Source organism: Cyprinodon variegatus, unplaced genomic scaffold (genome assembly GCF_000732505.1).
Source record: "Cyprinodon variegatus isolate N-32 unplaced genomic scaffold, C_variegatus-1.0 Scaffold564, whole genome shotgun sequence".
NCBI lineage: Eukaryota > Metazoa > Chordata > Actinopteri > Cyprinodontiformes > Cyprinodontidae > Cyprinodon > Cyprinodon variegatus.
The window spans coordinates 220201-239692 of record NW_015151017.1 but is presented as its reverse complement, the minus strand read 5'-3'; the positions used below and the strand labels follow the sequence as shown (position 1 = coordinate 239692).

The 19492-nt window shown below is 41.1% G+C and overlaps 1 protein-coding gene across 12 annotated transcripts in view; it reads left to right on the top strand.

Annotated features, from left to right (window-relative positions):
* LOC107095699 (nuclear factor 1 X-type-like) overlaps nucleotides 1-19492 on the top strand; it is a 127304-nt gene that overhangs the window by 27102 nt on the left and 80710 nt on the right. For 11 of the 12 annotated variants that reach the window (XM_015391928.1, XM_015391925.1, XM_015391927.1 and 8 more), the window contains one exon: nucleotides 17278-17809. In XM_015391928.1, coding sequence (XP_015247414.1) covers nucleotides 17278-17809 — 532 coding nt within the window. Of the gene's footprint in view, nucleotides 1-15971; nucleotides 16671-17277; nucleotides 17810-19492 lie in introns of those variants that run through there. The other variant, XM_015391926.1, reaches the window with a different exon arrangement.

The window sequence follows — 19492 nt, the reverse complement described above, 5'->3', positions numbered from 1 at the left end:
TAGATGGTTTTCTGAGATGAAAGGACATCATTACGGTTATCTCATTAGGACTGAGGTCAAAGCCCTTACTGAAGTTTGTGTTAGTCAGCTTTATCGCACCAAACACTATTTAGTTTAGCTGTAATAAAGTCAGTCCTTCTTCATTAGTCTGTCCTTATTTTTCCCTTTATGTAAAATCAAGACCAATAGCAGGAAAGCATGTTTCTGTCACCACCGTACTAGCATTGCTGCAGCTTTTTTAGACATCAAAGTTATACATGAAATTCTCTTCCAACATGAAACACCTTTTTGATGGTGTTTGGACGGTTGATAAGATCAGCTGAAGACTTCAGGAACCCCAACTGCTTAGTGATGTTGAACTAATTTCCCTGCAAACGGTGACGATGGTGTTTCTGCAACATCCAGCTGGCCTTTGGGTGATTCTTGGTTTCTTCTTAAACATCTAAAAGAAACCTAAAACCAAATGGTGTTTGAACAGGACAATGATCCCAAACACAAATCTAAACTTGTTTTGGAATCGATAAAACATGATTCCTACATCAACCTAACTAATATGTCATGGATTTTGAATTTGGGACTGAGACAAGAAACCTACCGATCTATAGGAACCAATCTTCCTTGGGTGGTCAAATATAAATAGTGTGAGGGATTGCCTTCGAGTCAATGAGTCGATGCAATCAACTGGTTTTCCTTAGCTAGAAAACTTTGAATCAATTTGACTGGATGATCTGTTGAACTGTAAAGTGCCTTGAGATGACATGTGTTGTGCATTGGCGCTATATAAATAAACTTAAATTGAAGTGAAAATACGGTATCAAAAATAATCTATATTTGTCACTGTAATGAAAAGTATCCTCTGCATTTCACAGCAGGTTTCCACGCCCTCTGGAAGCATTCGGCCGCTAAGGGTCTTGCTTAAGGACCCAAGCTGGAAGACTATGTGGATCAAACCAGGGATCTTTCAACCCTGTTCATCCTGTTGTAACCAGAGGGGCTGTCATCTACTCTAAGCCCACATCCACATGAAGTGCTCATTATTTCAGCCCAGCAAATGTGGAACGTCACCTGAATATACTGAATACACCTGAAAATGCTGTAAAATTATGCCAGACCTGTTGTTGGTGATGTGACGCAACAACAGAAACAAGTTCAGTAAGCGGAGATGGGAATTGGGCACAAGACAGTATGTCGCCATTGTTGTTGTCATTTTTATGTTTGCCTTGAGGCAGACCGATGACACACCCTGGTTTGTGTGGATGATAGACAGATTTGATAAAGTATTTATTGGTTTAGGCCTGAGCTTTTCTTCATTAGGATGGGAATTAAATAGCCAGAATGATTTTGGACGCAAACAAAAAGTTAAAAACACTTGTTGCACGTATCCAAAGGCTACTGGGGGTTTATGTGAATGTTTTAGTTGTCATACTGTATGAGTCATATCAAGTTGGCCCTGTTTACATAGAGAAAGCATACATTCAAACTTGTGAGCCCAAGTCTTTCTTTCTTTTTTTTTTTTTTTTTTTTAATCATCTTGGTAGTATTTTGTATTATCGTCCACCCTAAATGGCTTTATCCATTTACGTTGATGATGAATGTATGCGAGGTTCGTGCTGGTAATATCCAGGGAGCTACGGTCCTCACTATCATAAGGTACTCAGCATGTGATCGAGTCATCTCTGTATGACATGGGGAGACTGATTCTTTTTTTATGGTGGTGATTTCTGTTAAATGGCCTCTAATGACTACTGATAATCCCCACATGCAGCTAAGCACACTGGAATCACCAGCAGGCTGTTGTTTGTTAATGCTCCACTAAAAACTAAAACACATGCAGATGTGTGTGGGGCTTAACCACTAACCCATTTGAGATTGCAGCTTTTTTTTCTTTTTTCAAGTAATGCTGTACTTTATTCTCTGGCATGCTGTAGGACCCATTTCACCACAGGTGAGAGCCCACATTTTCAAATGCTTCTCTTTCCTCACCCTTGAACTGCCCTGTGCAAAAGGTCAATCAGTGATTGAGAGGCGATGGCGGTTTGGGGCTTAAGCACAAAAGCTGTACGCAAGAACGGGGCCTCGGATGGTGGGTTGAACTTGGCCGGTTGTTGCGCACTGCATCATTTTTCACCTCATGCATTGCATATGCATTCGTGTGAATGCTGTGTAAACGTTTGTGAGACTGACTGCTGATATGTTTGTGTTTATTGACTCAAAGAGACGGGCCGTGGCTGCGCACACAGCGGTGTACGGGTGGCAGGGGTCCAGGCTTGGGGGAAACGTGTGTGTTTAAAGTACACACAGGCCTAATTATGCTGATTTAAGCATTCTTGCGGTCCTCCCTCTGGCTTGTGGTGTGTTAACTGGCACGGCGGCGTCCAGCAGAGAAGTGAGGCAGGGAAAGAAAAAAAAAAGCAGGGAAAAAAGATAAAGAATACAGTGATGGAAACGGGAGGTTTAATGGGAAACAAAGAATAAAGGAGGAATATATAGTAGAATCTAGGGCAGAGTCAGAGCATGTCTTCTCCTTATGCTGGTTAACGCAGAGGAAAAACATACACCAGGACCAAACTTTCAGGCAGGTTTTTTCCTTCCTTCCTTCAGCGTTAACAGTGTGCTCGCTCTCTGTATTTATTTTTATATTCAGATGTTATGGATTGCTCCGGGAAAAGGCCGTCCCCTTTCCCAGCAGCCGAATGAATAAAGCTTGAAAGTTTGGTGTGAAGTCTCACAGAAAAGGAAGAACTTAGCACGGACGACTATGACGTTTTTAAAAATAAAAGGCCAATTAATAAAATAAAATATAAAAATTGGAAACCTACTGTTAATGGCTGGCTTTATAACCAGATTTTGCTCCTCATTCCTACTTTTAGGGCAAATTCAAGTAAAAATGATTTCCTTTTTAATTAACTATCAATTTATAACCACAAATTTCACAGTAATTTATTATGATTTAACTTGGAAGATCGACATGAAGTAGTGCAAAATTGTGAAGTGGATAGAAAATTAGCAACAAGCATTAACAAAAAAAAAAAACCCATATACGGATACTTCTTTACTAAATCTAACCAGCACAGCACAGCATACTTCTGGAAGAAGCTGGAATAAAAAGTTACTATTTGGGCTGCACGCACAACCCTATGGTTGGAGGAAAACCAATGCTGCACACAGAAAGCATCCCCACAGCATAATGCTACCAACACTCTGTAAACCCTATTAGCCTTCGGAATCATGGGCGCTACAGTATCATGCTGTGGGGATAATTTTCTTGAGAAGGGAAGATCCTAAACTTGCAATTATAGCTTTAATAAAATGGATAAGATAAAAGTATATGAAGTTCTTAAATTGGCCAGGTCAATGAGTTAAAACGCTTTGAATACTTTAGAAAGGTATATAATGGTTGAAAGTGGAAGAACTAACAAAAAAACATAAAACCGACTCAGCTCACAGTTCATTTTTAACTTAAGTTTTTCATTCTTCTGTGTTACCATTATGGCCATTTTGGTAGTTTTTGCAATGCAGTTTTGTTTCCTTGATAAATTCCTAACACTTAAGGCTGCACAAAAGGCCAGCACAAGTTCTCCCTATAACTCAGCAGAGCAGAGATTGATGAGCTTGGCTGGTGTGTATTCAAGCCGCCTTTCACGCAGGTGATAAAATCCTGCTGGAGAAGCAGGCGAATCTGTTCAGTGTCTTCGGGTTCATTGCTGCTAGCATGAGGCATCTCGCCACATAAAAAGCACATGTCTGGAAATATGCTTTTTCTTTTGATTCACCTTTTCTCTCTCATCTTTTTCTCTTCTGTTATTCATATTTTATTTGCTTATCTTTGACCCTTCTGCCGTAGACCCTTCCTCCTTTATTGGTTCCCTTACATCTGCCAAGTTGTCCGTTGGCCTCTCTGCTTTACCTCATTCTTTCCTCTCTGCTTCTCCTCTCTGTGGTTCCCTTCAGGAAGAGCCTCAGTCTTATCTGGGATATGCTGGATTTGCTGGGCTTAAAAGCCACTTCTCTAACTTTCAGTCTGTCCCTCCTGAGAACAGCACAGCCTATCTTGAACAGTTTCCCCATTCAGAGGGTCGATTTTTCCAAAAGAATGTTGCTGATCAGGCAAACGTATCACCTCATGATAATCCTTTACCTGGCTCTCCATCTTCTGCTCCGCTCCACAAACTAAAACATTTCATATTGGATATCTCTGGCCACGTTGAGGAATGCTAATGTATCATAACCATATTATACCACTTAAAGTTTGCTAATGGCGCCAAGCAGTATCAAGAGAATCAAATCTCTGCATTGCTTCAGCCTAAAAAAAAAATAAAAAATAGCATTCATGTTTTGATTTTCCTCTGCGTAAATAGGCTGACAGATCCTCCAAATTTGCAGAAACAATGGCTTCGTTGTGTTCACATAATGCAATTTCTCCAGGAAATGGAAAGCTAGCCTAAATAAAAATGAGGCCAAACCCTATTTTGCATTTGATCCGATGCCTGCTGTGTTCGCTTGTAAGTTATGTGAGGATTGTGCAGTTTGGTCTCAGTTTGAAGGAATTTTCTGAGTACACTAGAATGCCTAAGAGACATTTGGAGGATTGATTATTGAATATATGACTATTAGGGGATGGTAACAAACCAATTTGAAACAAGTTCACATTGAATGAGATTTGATCCAAAGCCAGCGCCCTTTTCTGAAGGGAGGAATTAGCTGCTTTTATTTTAAGGTCCTGTATGAGTTGAGGATGGAGCTCCTCCACCCGTGTTGACTCACAGAGGGACAGTGGTGATGTCTGAGGCGATGCTTGAAAATCCCCGAACGGAACTGAAAAGGCAGACCCTTCTTTCTGTGGGCGTGCAGAAGCCTTTGCCTTAGTTGCATCTGTGTGTTTGTTTCTGCGTGCGTGTCTTTTAGTCCTGACAGCCAAGAAAGCCTCGGCAGCGTTCTGACGTGGCAGCTCCCGCTGCTTTCATTCCTGCTGGCTCGCTCTTCTGGGATACTATCTTTCCTTTCAATCACATGTTTTAAAAAAGGAGAATGAGGCCCTTTTTTTTCTTTTTATACGAGATCATTTTTGCTAAAAGTTTAGGAAATACAAGAAAAACCGTGGTATGTACTTAAATAAACAACACAGAGGGGAAATATTCTTCATTGCCACGACAGCGCATTGCACAACTATCCATATTTCTTTAAAAACTTTTTCAGATTTAGGTATTAGGCAACAAACCTCATCTTTTTTTTTTCATGGGACTTTATTTCAGAACAGATAATGGTCACTTTTTTATTTTTGGTCACCCCCCTCATTACTCTGACACCCCTTAGAAAAATCCGGTAAAACCAACTGCCTTTAAAGGTCTGCTAATTATTAATTAGTCTGACCATTTACTCGCACTTGTTCTGGAGAGCTCATGTGTTTGTTAGAAAACCTTGATGAGACAGATTGGGGATAAAGTTGTCAGCTTAAGTCAGAACCACAGCCTAGACACAAATGGTAACACTGGAGGAGCTGGAGAGATTTACTGCTAATCTGCAGACAGGATGACTTTCAGACGGAGGTTTTTAATAAAAAACAAAGAAGTCTAGTTCATAGGTTTTCACAAGTCATTACTTTCTGGACACATAAGACCAAAGTTAGACGCAATGGCCTGCATGCAAAATTATGACCCTGAACAAAATCATCTCTACACTGAAACATTATAGCTGCAGTATCATACTAGTGTCAGGCTTTGCCATTCACCAAAAGTCAAAGTATGTTCTACCACCAGGCATATGGGAAGTGGTAGAGAGTTGCACACCACACTTTTCAGAGTTTACATAACCTTTTTTGAAAATAAACTCTTTTAGAACAGTTATGCAAATCTCTGTGTCAAGTTGTCGCATGAAATCTCAACCAAATGCATTAAAGTTAATGTTTATAATGCGATGAAATGTTAAAAAAAAGAAGGTGTGAATACTTTTTCTAGAGATTTTTGGCACTTTTATTTATTTCTTTGCCGGAGCAAGAAATAAATCTGGCAAGACTGTATCTGAGGCCATCATAGACACATTTAGTTATACATAAATAGTGTCCCAGTTATAGGCTATTCTTTATCCCAGCACAATAGAGGGTTTTTTAGCTCAAGGCAAACACAAAACACTGTCTGCAAATCCACCACATGCAAGCTATTAGGTGGTAATTTTCATGTAGTGTAGCGTAAAATGCGTGTGCTTGTCCTTTCTTACTGAAACAGTGCGTCATAACAGCTGTTGCACAAAAGAAATCACAGTTTGGAACTTTGCTTTTACAGAGATATGTGTGATTTCTGAACGCTGCAAAAATGCTAAGCATATGCAGAGCTGGCTATGAAAAGCAGCTTGGATAAATATACACTTCTTGATTTTGCTTTTTTCTCTGGGCTGTTTTTAAGGTATTTTTTTATCGAGGTGGGTTTCCTCCATTTTATGTCCCCTCCGAGGACCTGTACTTATGGCCGTCTGCCTGCGGTACTGTGGTGCTACTGAGATCTGAACGACGTGGTAGTTTAGGATAAGCGTGGTCGCAGAAGAGATAGCTCCACTCGCTCACTGACAGAGGCACCCATCTTCACCGTGTGTCTGTCTGCCCTCCCCTTACTTTTGGTTGGAGAAAAAAAACAAAGCCGGTGGTTATGGATGATAAAAGTTTCAAAGTGATTTAGCTGTTGTTGTTGTGTGGATGTGCATGCATGACTCTCTGTGGCTTTGGAGGCTCTGTCTCCTGCCCTGCGTGTGTTCTAGGCCACATCCCTTTCTTCCGGATTGGCACAGGGGTCGCTCAGCAGGGAACGCCACTCAAAATGGGCAATGTGACCTTTAACCCTTGCAGTTTCATTTCCAAGAAGTGCCACCAGATCAAACAGACCATGTCCTTTGCTGCACAAACTCTGTGAGGCATAGCGAAGCCTGGGACCCTGTTCTCCGAGGTCCGTATGGAAAGAAGACCTTTTGATGAGTTCAAAGCCGCATAGGAAGCCACACAAGCTAGTGAGAGTAGACAAGGCAGAGTGCACAGGCAAATTCCTGCTCATATCATGCCACAGGGAGTGGGCACAATTTAACCCTCGCCATCCCAAACCAGGCCCAAAAAAATCCCTCTGCATGTGATATGATAAAATAAATCTTTACACAACAATATTTCTGCCAGTAGTTGATCCCTGATGTAAAAAAAAGTATTTCAACACAGCTAACATGGTCAATATTTGTTGTTTGTATTTTTACAACCTTCTATTTTTTTTTTTTTATTATGCACCTCTATTAAGCTGCACTGATCGATTTGTCCACCTAGAGAAATTTTTTGTTAAGATATTCCAAGGAACTTCAAATTGACATCCATTGGGCCTTAGTTTTGTTAATTTTTAGGACCTATGCTAAAACACAACATTTGTTTTGACAATTTTATTTGAATTTTATCCCATATTTAAATTGAATGAACCAACATTAGGCAGCAAAATTGATGACCCGAGAATCTTTCTTTAAAAATAAAAATAAAAATAAGATATTATTGGCACTATGGGTTTGACAATATCATGTTAGGTTATTTGCATCATGGAGTTCATGACAGCGACTTATGGATTTTAGCAATATTTTGGTTTAAACTTAGAATTTTTATTTTCATGTCTTTACCAATGTCAATGATTCAACGCTAGACTAAGTTAGCTATGGTGGCCCTTGGAACAATTTTGTAAGGGGCATCATAAGGGCTACAATACATATTAATTTTTCATATTAACCACTGGCTTACTGGTTTTCTGTTACTTATTGTTCCTGCAAAGCAATGGATAAGAGGGTATCAGTGAAATAATTTAGTAACTTAGTATTTGATGTCTTATTTTAGATTCCTGTTCTTGCTATTTAGGAAACATTTTACCAGTTTGTTTTGAAGTGATCATAAGTACATGTCTAAAACACATCAGATATGACCTGAACTGGACTTTATTTAAATACTGTCTCAATTGCGGAAACATATTTCTGAAATTACAAAATTTGCATACCAGATTTTTTCCAAAATATAGTTAAAATATGTTTGCATGACCAAAGATATTCTTCTAGCAGAAGGAGGAGCTTGCATGGGGTGACATAAATGTGATAACCCCTTTGATATTAGTTTATACTGACTTCAGCAGGCGAAGTGGTGTTGACAGCAGCTACGCTCTGATTTGTGGCACACAAACTTGACTTTGACAAGATATGTAGCGGTGTTTCAGTACCAGTAGTGAGATCCCATTACTTTGCTAATGAGCACACTTCTTTAGGTTTCACAAGTCGAAACCGAGGCTTCATGAGAACGCTTACATTGTGTAAAAACACAAACAATCTAAGTGAAGTGCGTAACTGTGCAAAAATCTGTCAAGGAGGCAATCAATCATGCAAAACAAGAAATAGATCTACATGGTGGATAGGAAAAGGTGTGAAAGTTGTTTTTTTTTTTTCAGCAAACCCATCTTTGGCATGGAATGTTTGCAGATTCAAGGACTACAGAAATTATAAGGCATAGTGCTGCTGTGTTCACAACTCATATGTTGAAGCCAGTCCTGGGTTTAAATCTATACCTGGAGGCCTTTGTTGCCTTCCTTTCTTCACCCCTTTCTGTCTGTTTACTTTTAAATAAAGGCCACTATTGCTACAAAATATAAATAAAAGAAATAAAAAGACATAGAGAAAATTATATATGGGAGGTTTTCTTGAGATGCTAGGGGAGCTGCTAGCTGCAGAGAGAATGGCCTAAGCAAAGAAAAGGAGAAAGAAAGCGCAAAAGGGGGTTTCTGCACTTGCCTGTCTGGCACCGGCAGAGTAATGAGAGTACAACCCCGAGTGAGGCGAGCAGTGTGTGACAGAGAGGCAGAGAGAGAGAGGCAGTGGCACAATGAAAAGAGTTGAAGTGGCGAAAGAAGTGGGAAATACTAGAGTATGGCCGGATGACAGCTGAAATGGAGAAAGTGCACCGATTTTGGTTGGACTGAGGTGAGTGAGGGAAACCAGAAGGGGTAGGGAAGGGAAGACTGCTGGGAGCAGGGTTTCAGACTACAGCAAGAGGTACAAGGAGATAAATAAAGGAATGAGGGGTAGACGAAGCTTAGAGGGTACAAAAAGAATGTGCGAGTTCGGGTTGTGGTAAATCATTTGCATAAAGGGTGAGGGCACGGTGCCCGGCTTCGGCGGAGAGGCTGGCATCTCGCCTTTACGGCTGGCAGAACAGGACGCGGGGAGGAATAAAAGAAAGAAGAGGGGGGAGAAAGAGTGATGGAGAAAGTCTCTCAATAGTGCATCTCTTATGCGAGGACGCAGGCCTTGGCTGCCGGCGGAGCAGGGCACGATGGAGGGGAGGGGGATATCGGCTTTCATTATCAGCTTGAATCCTGCTGCATTGGCTAATCATGAGGTTCAAAGCCCTGACTGCAGCTGTAGGCAGGGCACGGTGGCCAGCCTGTGCTGCTGGCATGTAGTGACTGGAAAGCTGAAAGGTGTGTGAAGCGTCTGCCGGAGTTTGGAAGGAGACAATAGGTGTGAGACTGGCAGAAGAGCTGACTTGCTCCTCGCTTATGAGCACAGCGCCCAGCTGAACTTATCAGGAATAATAGCAGTGGTACAAGGTAAAACCCCTCACCAGCAGTGATGCATGTTTGTTGAGAGGCTTTATTTGTATTTGGACACCCTATAATGTATAATGCATAGAGACAGGCCAATTGTACTTGGCCCCTGGGCAGAATTGGATTATGGAGCCCTCTAGCTGGTTGTCAACCACCCACCACACAACACATATTCGTTTTTCCTGGCTTTATTCTATTTCTTAAGTTAAGGGGTTAACATTAAGAATTTCATACAACTTTTATTGCCAAAGTTGGGGCCATGACCCCCCCTTGGGAACCTTATTAAACCCGCATGGGGTCCGCTTCAGAAATTAAAAGAATCAAAGAAAAGGTGTGATAAGAGCTTAAAGATACAAACCGAAGCTTCACTTAAAAATGGCCAAAAGTAGCTACTTTTTTTCTTGATGTTTTTTGTGATGAAAAGTTTGGGAATGGTTTGGGAAACCTTTGCACATGATGAAAAACTGATACTTTTACAAGAAAGTAAATTGCAGGTTAGTTATTTACATCAGGTAAGCTACTTACTACTCACGACCTTCCACCAAAATCCCAATTAAAAACAAAAAACTGTCTGAAAAATCCCATTTAAAGAGGTTTTGTTGGCTCACAAATAATTTTGAAACAGGCTTTATAAATACAGAATGCAACAAAACATTGGACAGATTAAAATGAGGAGATTCCCTTAATGAAATTCTTCTTAAACTGGGTCTGGATATGCAGCAAAAAAGTCTTCAAATATAGCTTAAAATATCTCCCAGTCTGATTTATGAAAAGGAAGGCCGGACAGTTTCATAGTTCCCAGAATATGCTTTTGCTGAACTCTGTATGAGTTCTGTTTACACTTAAATGTTCGAGGAGACGATCAGAGATGCTGAAAAAACCACTCCAACCTCAAAACAATCTTGACAGAACAAATTTTTAAACAGCCCCAGTCATTAGAGAGCCCTTCATCTTATCAGAGGAGCACTCGGATTTTGTAGCTGGGACTGGAAAAGTCATGACCCCAAAGGAAAAGGCAGATTTGAGTCTAACATTACCCACGTCCGCAGCGCTGTCAGAAGCGGCCCGGCTTGCCATCAGTCCTCGTATAGTTTGGAGCTGCTTTAACGCTCCCTCGCCCGCCTGCTCAGTCTCTCCCTCTCAGTCTCATGCCACAAATGGCTTCCAGACTTTCACACATAGTAATGCTTCAGTGTGTAAACAGGCGTAATTACAAACGATGAGCAGGCACACTTTTAACATCAATCTGTAGTGATGAAAGAAAGATAGCAGAAAATTTGGATTTTTATTTTCTTCTTTCCTTTTGGGGATCTGAATAAATTGAGCTGAAGCAAGGATTTGTTTTGCAGAAAACGTTAGGAGAAACACTGTGTCCATATGTCAAGGCAGATGCTGGGGCTGAAGGATGAAAAATGACATTTTTATATTATAATATTGTTCATCAGGAAATAAAATATGACATTAATGTTTCCATAATTTATTTTCCTCCACTTATGGGCTGTTCAGCACTTTGCAAAATATAAATTTTATAGGGTTTGAAAAAGACCATCAAATATTCTTTTAGTGAAACTTTCCATATGTCTTTTAATGCATTTGCTTATACAAAAGAGCTAGAAGTGTTATTTATTGATAAAATATCAATTCCTTTAAAATGTTCAAGCTGAAAAAATAAACTAATTTAGGTGAATATAATACAGATAATATTAATAGATCAAATAAATATTAGTCCTTCAAATCAAACAGCTCGTCTGTATTAGTCAGAACACACACACACACACACACACACCTCCACACACACACACACACCAAGCTGCTGAGACTCGTAGCTGAACCAGATGTGTCACAACTGGAATATATCTTTGACATCTTCAGTGTAAATTGACAATAACGAAGATGTTGTAAAGGAAACACTGTGAGAGATCTCATTTTGGAATGTGTGTGTGTGTGTGTGTGTGTGTGTGTGTGTGTGTGTGTGTGTGTGTGTGTGTGTGTGTGTGTGTGTGTTTCACATTATTTGACTGGGAAAGAAAAAAAAACACACACAAAAAAAGAAAAAACAAATGTCTATAATTTGTGTTAGAAAAACTTTTCCTTACTGGGATAAATGTTATTATGTTTAAATATTTAATTAATATGATATGTATTTTGTTATTAAAATATGTATTTGCAGCTAACTGTTATCGCTATCAAATAGTCAAAAACATATTACAATCAATAATGATAATTACTATAATGGTAATTATCTGCTTCTAATTAAATATTTCTATTTTTATTGTTTTCTATTTTTATTTATAATAAGACTTTCATATTCTACAATTTATTTAATATTTTCACCTTTTCTTAAATGTATTACAATTGTTATTATTAGGTTTTTTTGAATAAATCACCTTTTCAAAATATTGCAAACCACCTACTTATGTTTTAAACATTTTAGGCAATTTAGAGCTTAAAGTGTGAGAAAGAGCTTTAGTTATTATATAAAACAGCTGTTTCTGTTCTTACATTTTGAAAAGCTATTAATACACTCAATAATAATATTTCTTTGATAAAAAAAATAAATAAAAAATAGACCCAAGTGGAAGAAGTATTTATGCTCCTGGTATAACTGCAGATGGCTCAAGCAGTGAAAAAGGTGCCATTGAATGGATGCTTTTTTTAAATCAAAAGCAAGAGATAAACAAAGGGGCTGTAAAAGGTAATTGACTTCTCCAGTAACCACTTTATTTATTTTATTTTTTTAACTTTTTATTTTATTTTATTTATTTTTTTTGGAGCTGTCTAAGAAAACCTCTGGAATCAGGCCAGAGTCCAGCCTGTGAAAATCCCTCCTATTCACTGAGCGCCCGGCTGGCCCTCCTCAAAAACTTCCTAAACGTCACGGAAACTAATTAATTAGGGACGTGTTTTGATTACCTTATTAGTTACCCCCTTTTGTCTATGAAATTGTTAAATTTTTTGTAATAAAAAAAAAAGTAAGACATTTTTTGGGGGGTGGAGTTAGGGACTGCTTGAAAAGCGGGGTCCTTTTATTTCCCCGTTTCTTTTTCCTTCTTTGGTTCAGCGCGCGCGCGCCTCCAGTTCTAACCTTAATTGGACCGAGTGTTTAAAAACCTCAGGTCCATTTCTCCCTGCAGCAGGTTGGTGCTTCTCTTTTCTTTTCACAGACGTAAACTGAACAACACCTGTTTTCTATTTGGAAGAGAAGTGGGTCGACTGATACACAGTGGGTAGAAAAAAAAATGGCTAAAAGAGAACGGTTCTTTTTTTTTCTTTGGGGAAAAAAAATGTAATTTATTACAGAAATAATTTCAAAATACACGAAATAGTTTGTTTTTGTTGTTTTTTTTCTTTATTTATTTTTTACATGCGCAAGAGTCGCATTTCTCCCTTTAACTCCCAGTTATTTAAGCCGATAACTGAGGCCAAAAATAGCTTTTTAAAATAACGTTATGGGTGAAAATAAATGTAGTTTGTGTTTTATTTTATTGCTATTATCGTTTGCCACTATTTTCATCCTTTTCGGTGTAATAACCAACGCCAAGTAGCCCCAAACGTCCGTGTTTTCTTTCTAACGCGCTGAAAAAGTTCATATTTTGTTCTGGGAACTAATGCGGCTTAAATCTTCCCCCTTTTTTTTTATTTATAAAGTAGAATAAAGGGGAAGTGTCTTTCATTCCCGCCCTCCTATACAAGCTTTTATTTGCCTTTTTTTTCTGAATTTAGGCTGCTTTGCCCAGCCTGCCAAACAAAGGTCATCCGTTTGTTTTTTTTGTTGTTTTTTTTTTTTTTTTAACTGAGATAATATGAACTCTCACTTAAAATTTTGCATGGCAGATAAGCTGTATTATGTCCACTGGCTGAGTTATCAAAAATTGCACCTATATTTTTATATTCATTGCAGTGAATTTCCCAGAGTAAGCAAGAGAAAGTGCCATTAATGAAAAGAAATGTGGGTTTTAAAACCACTGAAAGGACAGAGGGCCACATGGACGCCCAACCTGGGCCAAAGTCATAAACAATCTCTGCTTGGTCTGCCAAGTGATGTTCAGCCCTCTTTTTTTTATCAAAACAAAGCTTTAGTTATTTTATTTTGATTTACTCACTAATTTAATCATATAATAGGTTCATGAAGACCTTGTTCTTTTGTTGCTCGTTTTATAAGAGTTACACAGAGGAGAGAATCTGGCAGAGCTGGATCATCAAAACAGAAATGTGTCACCAGTTTTAGGGAGAGGTTATAATTACCCTTTAAAACTATCCTGTGAATTTCATCCGTCACCTAATTACAGGATCATAGTACTGGATTTGTAAGCATCTCTGACCGTTTTTCTCTGTGCGGCTAATGAATCAAAATCTCCTAATAACCCCTTAGTATTTCTAATAATCACTCCATTTATTTGTTGTTACATGTAATAAAAAAAACATACTCAACCCTTTTTAATTCAGTTTTCTTTCATTCAGTTTTCAGACCTCATCTTGCCCAGCTATCTTCTCCCTTTGCCACATTTTCACATCATCAGCTCGGCTGTGTGGAGCAGGCGTATGTTAGAGTGAACAAGCGGCACCGGGCCCGGCTCGGGCCGGTCCAATAGCAGTGACCAGCCAGCAGAGCAGACCACCAACTATAGCCAGCTAGCTACCTGCCTGTGCTGCCAACTAGTCATTTACCCAGCCAGCCATACAGCTTCCCGGCCAACCTCGCAGCCAGTTCGCCAGCCTGTCAGCGGACCCGCCAGTCAGCCTGGGCTGAAGCTCCTCTGTCAGACGTTGACAGAAGGGGCAGGCCGCACTAAATCTGATGGCCCTGGGAGCCAACCAGAGGACTCTATAGCCTTTGTAGGCCGTTCACACAGGCAACTTGTCCCGTTGCACAGCAGGTGGCTTCAACCCACAATCACATGGCTGTGCCCTCAACTTTGCCTCATGACAAGCTAGCTTTTTATGGATGCCCACTGTCGACATTCCAGTTTTGACAATGTCTCTGTAATTCCTGTGAGCCTCGTGGGCTAATTCATGCAATTTGGACAGCACCATTCAGCAAATGTGCCCCTTTTATTTATCTCTCAGTCTCTTTTTTTTTTTGTAAATGTGGGAGACTGACATTTAAAAGCATTTCTAATTGGAGGGCTGTGCCATGCTTGTTTTAAATCCAATCATTGCAAATGGAACAACATTTTGTAGAATTTGTTCTTGGTTGGTGCATTTTTAGCCAGACTTTTCTCCCAACTTGCAGAGTGAGTTTTATCTGGCATTGTATAGCAGATGAGGGCAACCAGCTGTGCTCCACCAAATAAAGCCAATAGGCAATAAAGTGTCTGCAGCAGGAAAACCTGCTTTTTAATATGTCTGAGGTCCGGCTTATCTGCTTAGGAAGGCTGCTAATGAATCAGAAGTGGCTGTTTAGGACAGCTCCAATATTCGGTCGCAGTATTAGGAAGCATAACATGCGTGGGCTGCTCATGTGAAGCTGGCCACCACAGCATTTTTTTTCAGCAGTCTGCTTAATTGTCTCTCACCCTCAACTAGGATTGAACCCTCATTTGTTAACAGAAACTTTTAATATGTTTCTGTGTCTGTGCTGTTGGGGGCTATTAAAGTGGAGTGAGGAAAAATGGAGAGGAGAGGAGAAGAAGGGGGCCAGTTTGGACACGAGAGAGCATTTTGAGAAGAGAGCATGTTTTTGGATGGTATTTTTTTTGTTTTTTTGGGCGGGGGGGTGGTGGAGGGGGGGTCCCCACCACCACCACCACTGCAGCCCCCCCCCTCCTCTCTTTGTTTGTGTGGTAAATCCAGGAGCAGCTGCTGGTCCCAGGGTCTAGTGGGATTTTGGGTCTGTGTTTTCTCATGCCATCCCATGCCAAGGTGGTGTAACGCGAGAACAGAGAGAGTGTGTTTGGGGGGGGGGGTTTGGAAGGCAAGCTGGTTTGTTGGGGTGACTGTGACCATGTTGGTGACGAAGGTGGTGATGGTGGTGTTGGTGCGGGGTGTTAACTTTAGGGGGCGGTTGCTGTCTGGATCCATGTAAAATTAATATCCTCTGGACTTTGCCTTTGCACTAGATTGGAACTTGTCGTTTTGGCTAATGACGTGCCTTCTGCCTGCACCGCACACAACCCCCCCCCCCAAAAAAAATCCTTTCTCCACCACCAGCCACCAACCATCCACACCCCCACCTCTTTGCTTCTCCCTCTGCCATCTCTCTCTTCCCTCCCTTTGAGCAGTGGGAGCGTGCGTATTGGCTGGGCTGCGGGAGACTCGGTGCCAAATAGGTGGGCCCTCTGCATGTTGGCACAGACTCACTCAATGGTTAGAGACGGAAAGTGGAGAGGAAGAGAGAACGGGAGAGCCAGAGTTGGAGAGAAAGAAGGGGGGAAAAAGAAGCTCCACTCGGGTTTGCCAGTGGTCGTGCACAGTCTTCCAACATTTACTCGGTCCTCTTGTTTTTTTTTTGTTTTTTTTTTCCTCCTTTTCTTCTTCTCCGTTCGCACCCCCCCCTTGTACAGCTCTTCTCTCTCTTTTTCTCTCTCTCTCTCTGACTCTTTTGCAGCTCAGAATACAACCAATACTACATGCAGGTTTGCCAACCCATTTTGTTTTTGATGGAAACATTTTTCTAATATTTTTTTGTAAACAAAGGAGAATGTTTGGATTTTTGACAAATTGATCAGTTTTTTTGCTCCAGTTATATAAATGTAATTTTTGCACACCAGCGTCTCTGTTTTATTTGAGTCGGTTGCATAGAGATGGTTGAAAAACTTTTCTGCACTCTCCTTCCATTGTGCTCTTGAGCAGCACCTATTCCGCTCTCTGCTGTCGCTCCAGTACCTCTTGTGTTCCTGTGCTGGTAGTGCACTCTTCTTTTTCCGATTTTCTCTCTCCCCCCTCGTCGCTTCTATTGGACAGTGTCTCAGCTTCTGTTTTTGTTTGTTTTGTTTTTTTTCCTCGCTCCTTTGTTTTGTAAAATTCACCGCAGCACTCCAACGCTCACCAGTCCAGTCACTGCGTTGGTTCTGGTCTGCATTTTAAGTTTCCCCCACAGTCGATGGATTGAATTTATGATGAAAGAGCGAAATGGTAAATACCATGTCGTTGTAGTTTTTCATTCACATTTTTAAAGCCAGTTGTTTAAAAAAATCAAAATAAATAGTGGGATTTTTAATGTCTGTTATTTTATTTATCTAATTCTAATTCAGTATTTTTTTTACCTCTCATAATTAGTAATTATTTGAACCTAAAATAGACCATGATTCACTTATAAGTGTCAAAGTTTTCTATTCAGAACTAATATTTAAAAGAAATGTATGCAGCATATTTCCCCCCCTGGTTTGTTCATGTCTTACCTTAGCCTGTCAGTGGTTTGTATACGTGTCCTTCAGTGTGTTGTGTTAAAGAGTGGAAAGCATCCTTCGCTCTCTCTCCATCACTATCTCTCTTTCTTTCTGTCAGTCTCCTTGCGCCTCTCTCTCATTCTTTCCCTCCGCTCACACGGAGCAGGCGCCGGTCCTCCATGCTGCGTGCCGGTCCTAACTGCCTCTCCTCTCTCTTCCCCTCCTCACCCCCGCTTCCTCTCTCCCCATCCTTCTCTCCCCCGTTCTCCCCCTCTCTTTCCTCTGCCTCCTCCTGCCTCCCCCCCTCCTCCCTCTCCTCGTCCGCCCTCCCCCCGTCCTCCTCTCTCATCCAGGATGAATTCCACCCCTTCATCGAGGCCCTTCTACCCCATGTCCGCGCCTTTGCCTACACCTGGTTCAACCTGCAGGCCCGCAAGCGCAAGTACTTCAAGAAGCACGAGAAGCGCATGTCCAAGGAGGAAGAGCGTGCGGTGAAGGATGAGCTGCTCGGGGAGAAGCCAGAGATTAAACAGAAGTGGGCCTCGCGCCTGCTGGCCAAGCTCCGCAAGGACATCCGGCCCGAGTTCCGCGAGGACTTTGTGCTCACCATTACAGGCAAAAAGCCCCCCTGCTGCGTGCTGTCCAACCCTGACCAGAAGGGCAAGATCCGTCGCATCGACTGCCTGCGTCAGGCCGACAAGGTGTGGCGGCTGGACCTGGTGATGGTCATCCTGTTCAAGGGGAGTCCTCTAGAGAGCACGGACGGAGAGCGGCTTGTCAAGTCCCCACAGTGCACCAACCCTGGCCTGTGCGTCCAGCCGCACCACATCGGAGTGTCCGTCAAGGAGCTGGACCTTTACCTTGCCTACTTTGTCCACACGCCAGGTATGTTGCACTGTTACAGAGAGATCCACACATCATAGAAAATGTTTGCACTGACAGACTTAAAGAGAAACACAGGTGCAAAAATGAACATTTACTGCAGGTTTGATTCATTCTATTGGTAGAAACATACAGGTCAAATTAAGTAAAGCTTATTCTCTCTACATATGTATTTTGAAAATGGCATCTTAAATAAGACGAGCTGAATATAGAAGATACAAGTGAAATTATTCCTTGTGATATAGGTAGGTCTTTTTCTTTTCCATTTTTGTGTTGTGTTCAGACAACACAGTAGAAACTGTGATAAAAAAATTAAAAACATTTGGATGTGTGTCTGGAGCATCGTTCCAGCTTGCTCTGGCAAGTTCGTGTTTATATTTCTGAAGAAGGAATTTATGGCTTCATGAGTATATATTTTGTGTCTTTTTTTATAGAAAAGAATTTGCATGCTTGTGTGAGCCTGTGTGTTTGTGTGAGAGGGATCACGGTTTTAAAATATAATGTTTTCGTTGCACAAGGGGGGAGTCACCATTTTTAATATTGCTGCACGTGGAGCTGCCAGGAGAAGGTCCCTGTATCGTATCTTGGCCAGAACCCAGAATTTTCCGTTTTTTTGTGTGTGAAGGAAAGAGAGAGCAGAGCCGTGAGTCTGCTGCTCTCAGGCCACAGACTACCGCTGCCCTCGCTGTCTGCCTGAACAGTGAGCACCACATTGGACCTGACTGCCAAACACATGCTCACACACAAAACAGCAAAGCTTTAAGACAGACAGAACCATCGCAGCCACCTTCACACCCACGTAAACACAGCTAAATACAGCCACACACATTTGTTTTTGTTGGCTCTTTTCTTTTCTCTCTCTCCCTCTCTTCCTATTCTTTCATCTTTGCAGTTCACTTTCCGACAAACAGCCAAACACGGTTTTAGTCACAATTACGTCCACACACCCACACAGTGCACACGCTGGTCCAAGGGACTAGCGCAGATACAGTTTGAAAACAGCCAAACATTGTTGTATCTCAGCCACCATCATAGATACACAGTCGTACGTCCGGCCAAACATCGCTGTAGCCTCCAGCGTGTGGATTGCACACAGACGCACACACTCACTGGTCGGGTTCTGTTTTTCCCTCACAGTGTAAGAAACACACACAGTCTCACTAAATATATTTCACAGCTAAATCCTTCACACACTACAGAACCATTTGCTGTCAGGTTGTTCAAATAAGCTCATGAACTAGTGTTATCTCAGCTGGATTTCCTGTTCAATTTAAACATGAATCCACCACATATTTATGGAAATTTATATATATATATATGTTAGTATATCTTTCTATTGATATTTTTACACATCAATCTGCTCTGTAAGCCAAATGCTATCAGGAACAGCTCCCAGTCTTTCCCTCATTGAGACCCCCCCCCTTCCACACACACACCAACATTTAAACCTCCATCCAGGCCAGACACCTCACACAGCCTGAGCCAAACCCTGGCAGCAGCTCCAGCTTTGCTTTGTTAGTCTTTCTTTGATGGTAATAAACGATACATAACGGCTAGTCTCTCTCACCGTTGTTATGGTAATTGTATTTATTTATTATAAGCTGTCTACCAATGATGCTTGAATTTATTTGTTTTATCTGACAGAAAGTTATTCAGACTTGCTGAACTGGGATTGATATGATATAT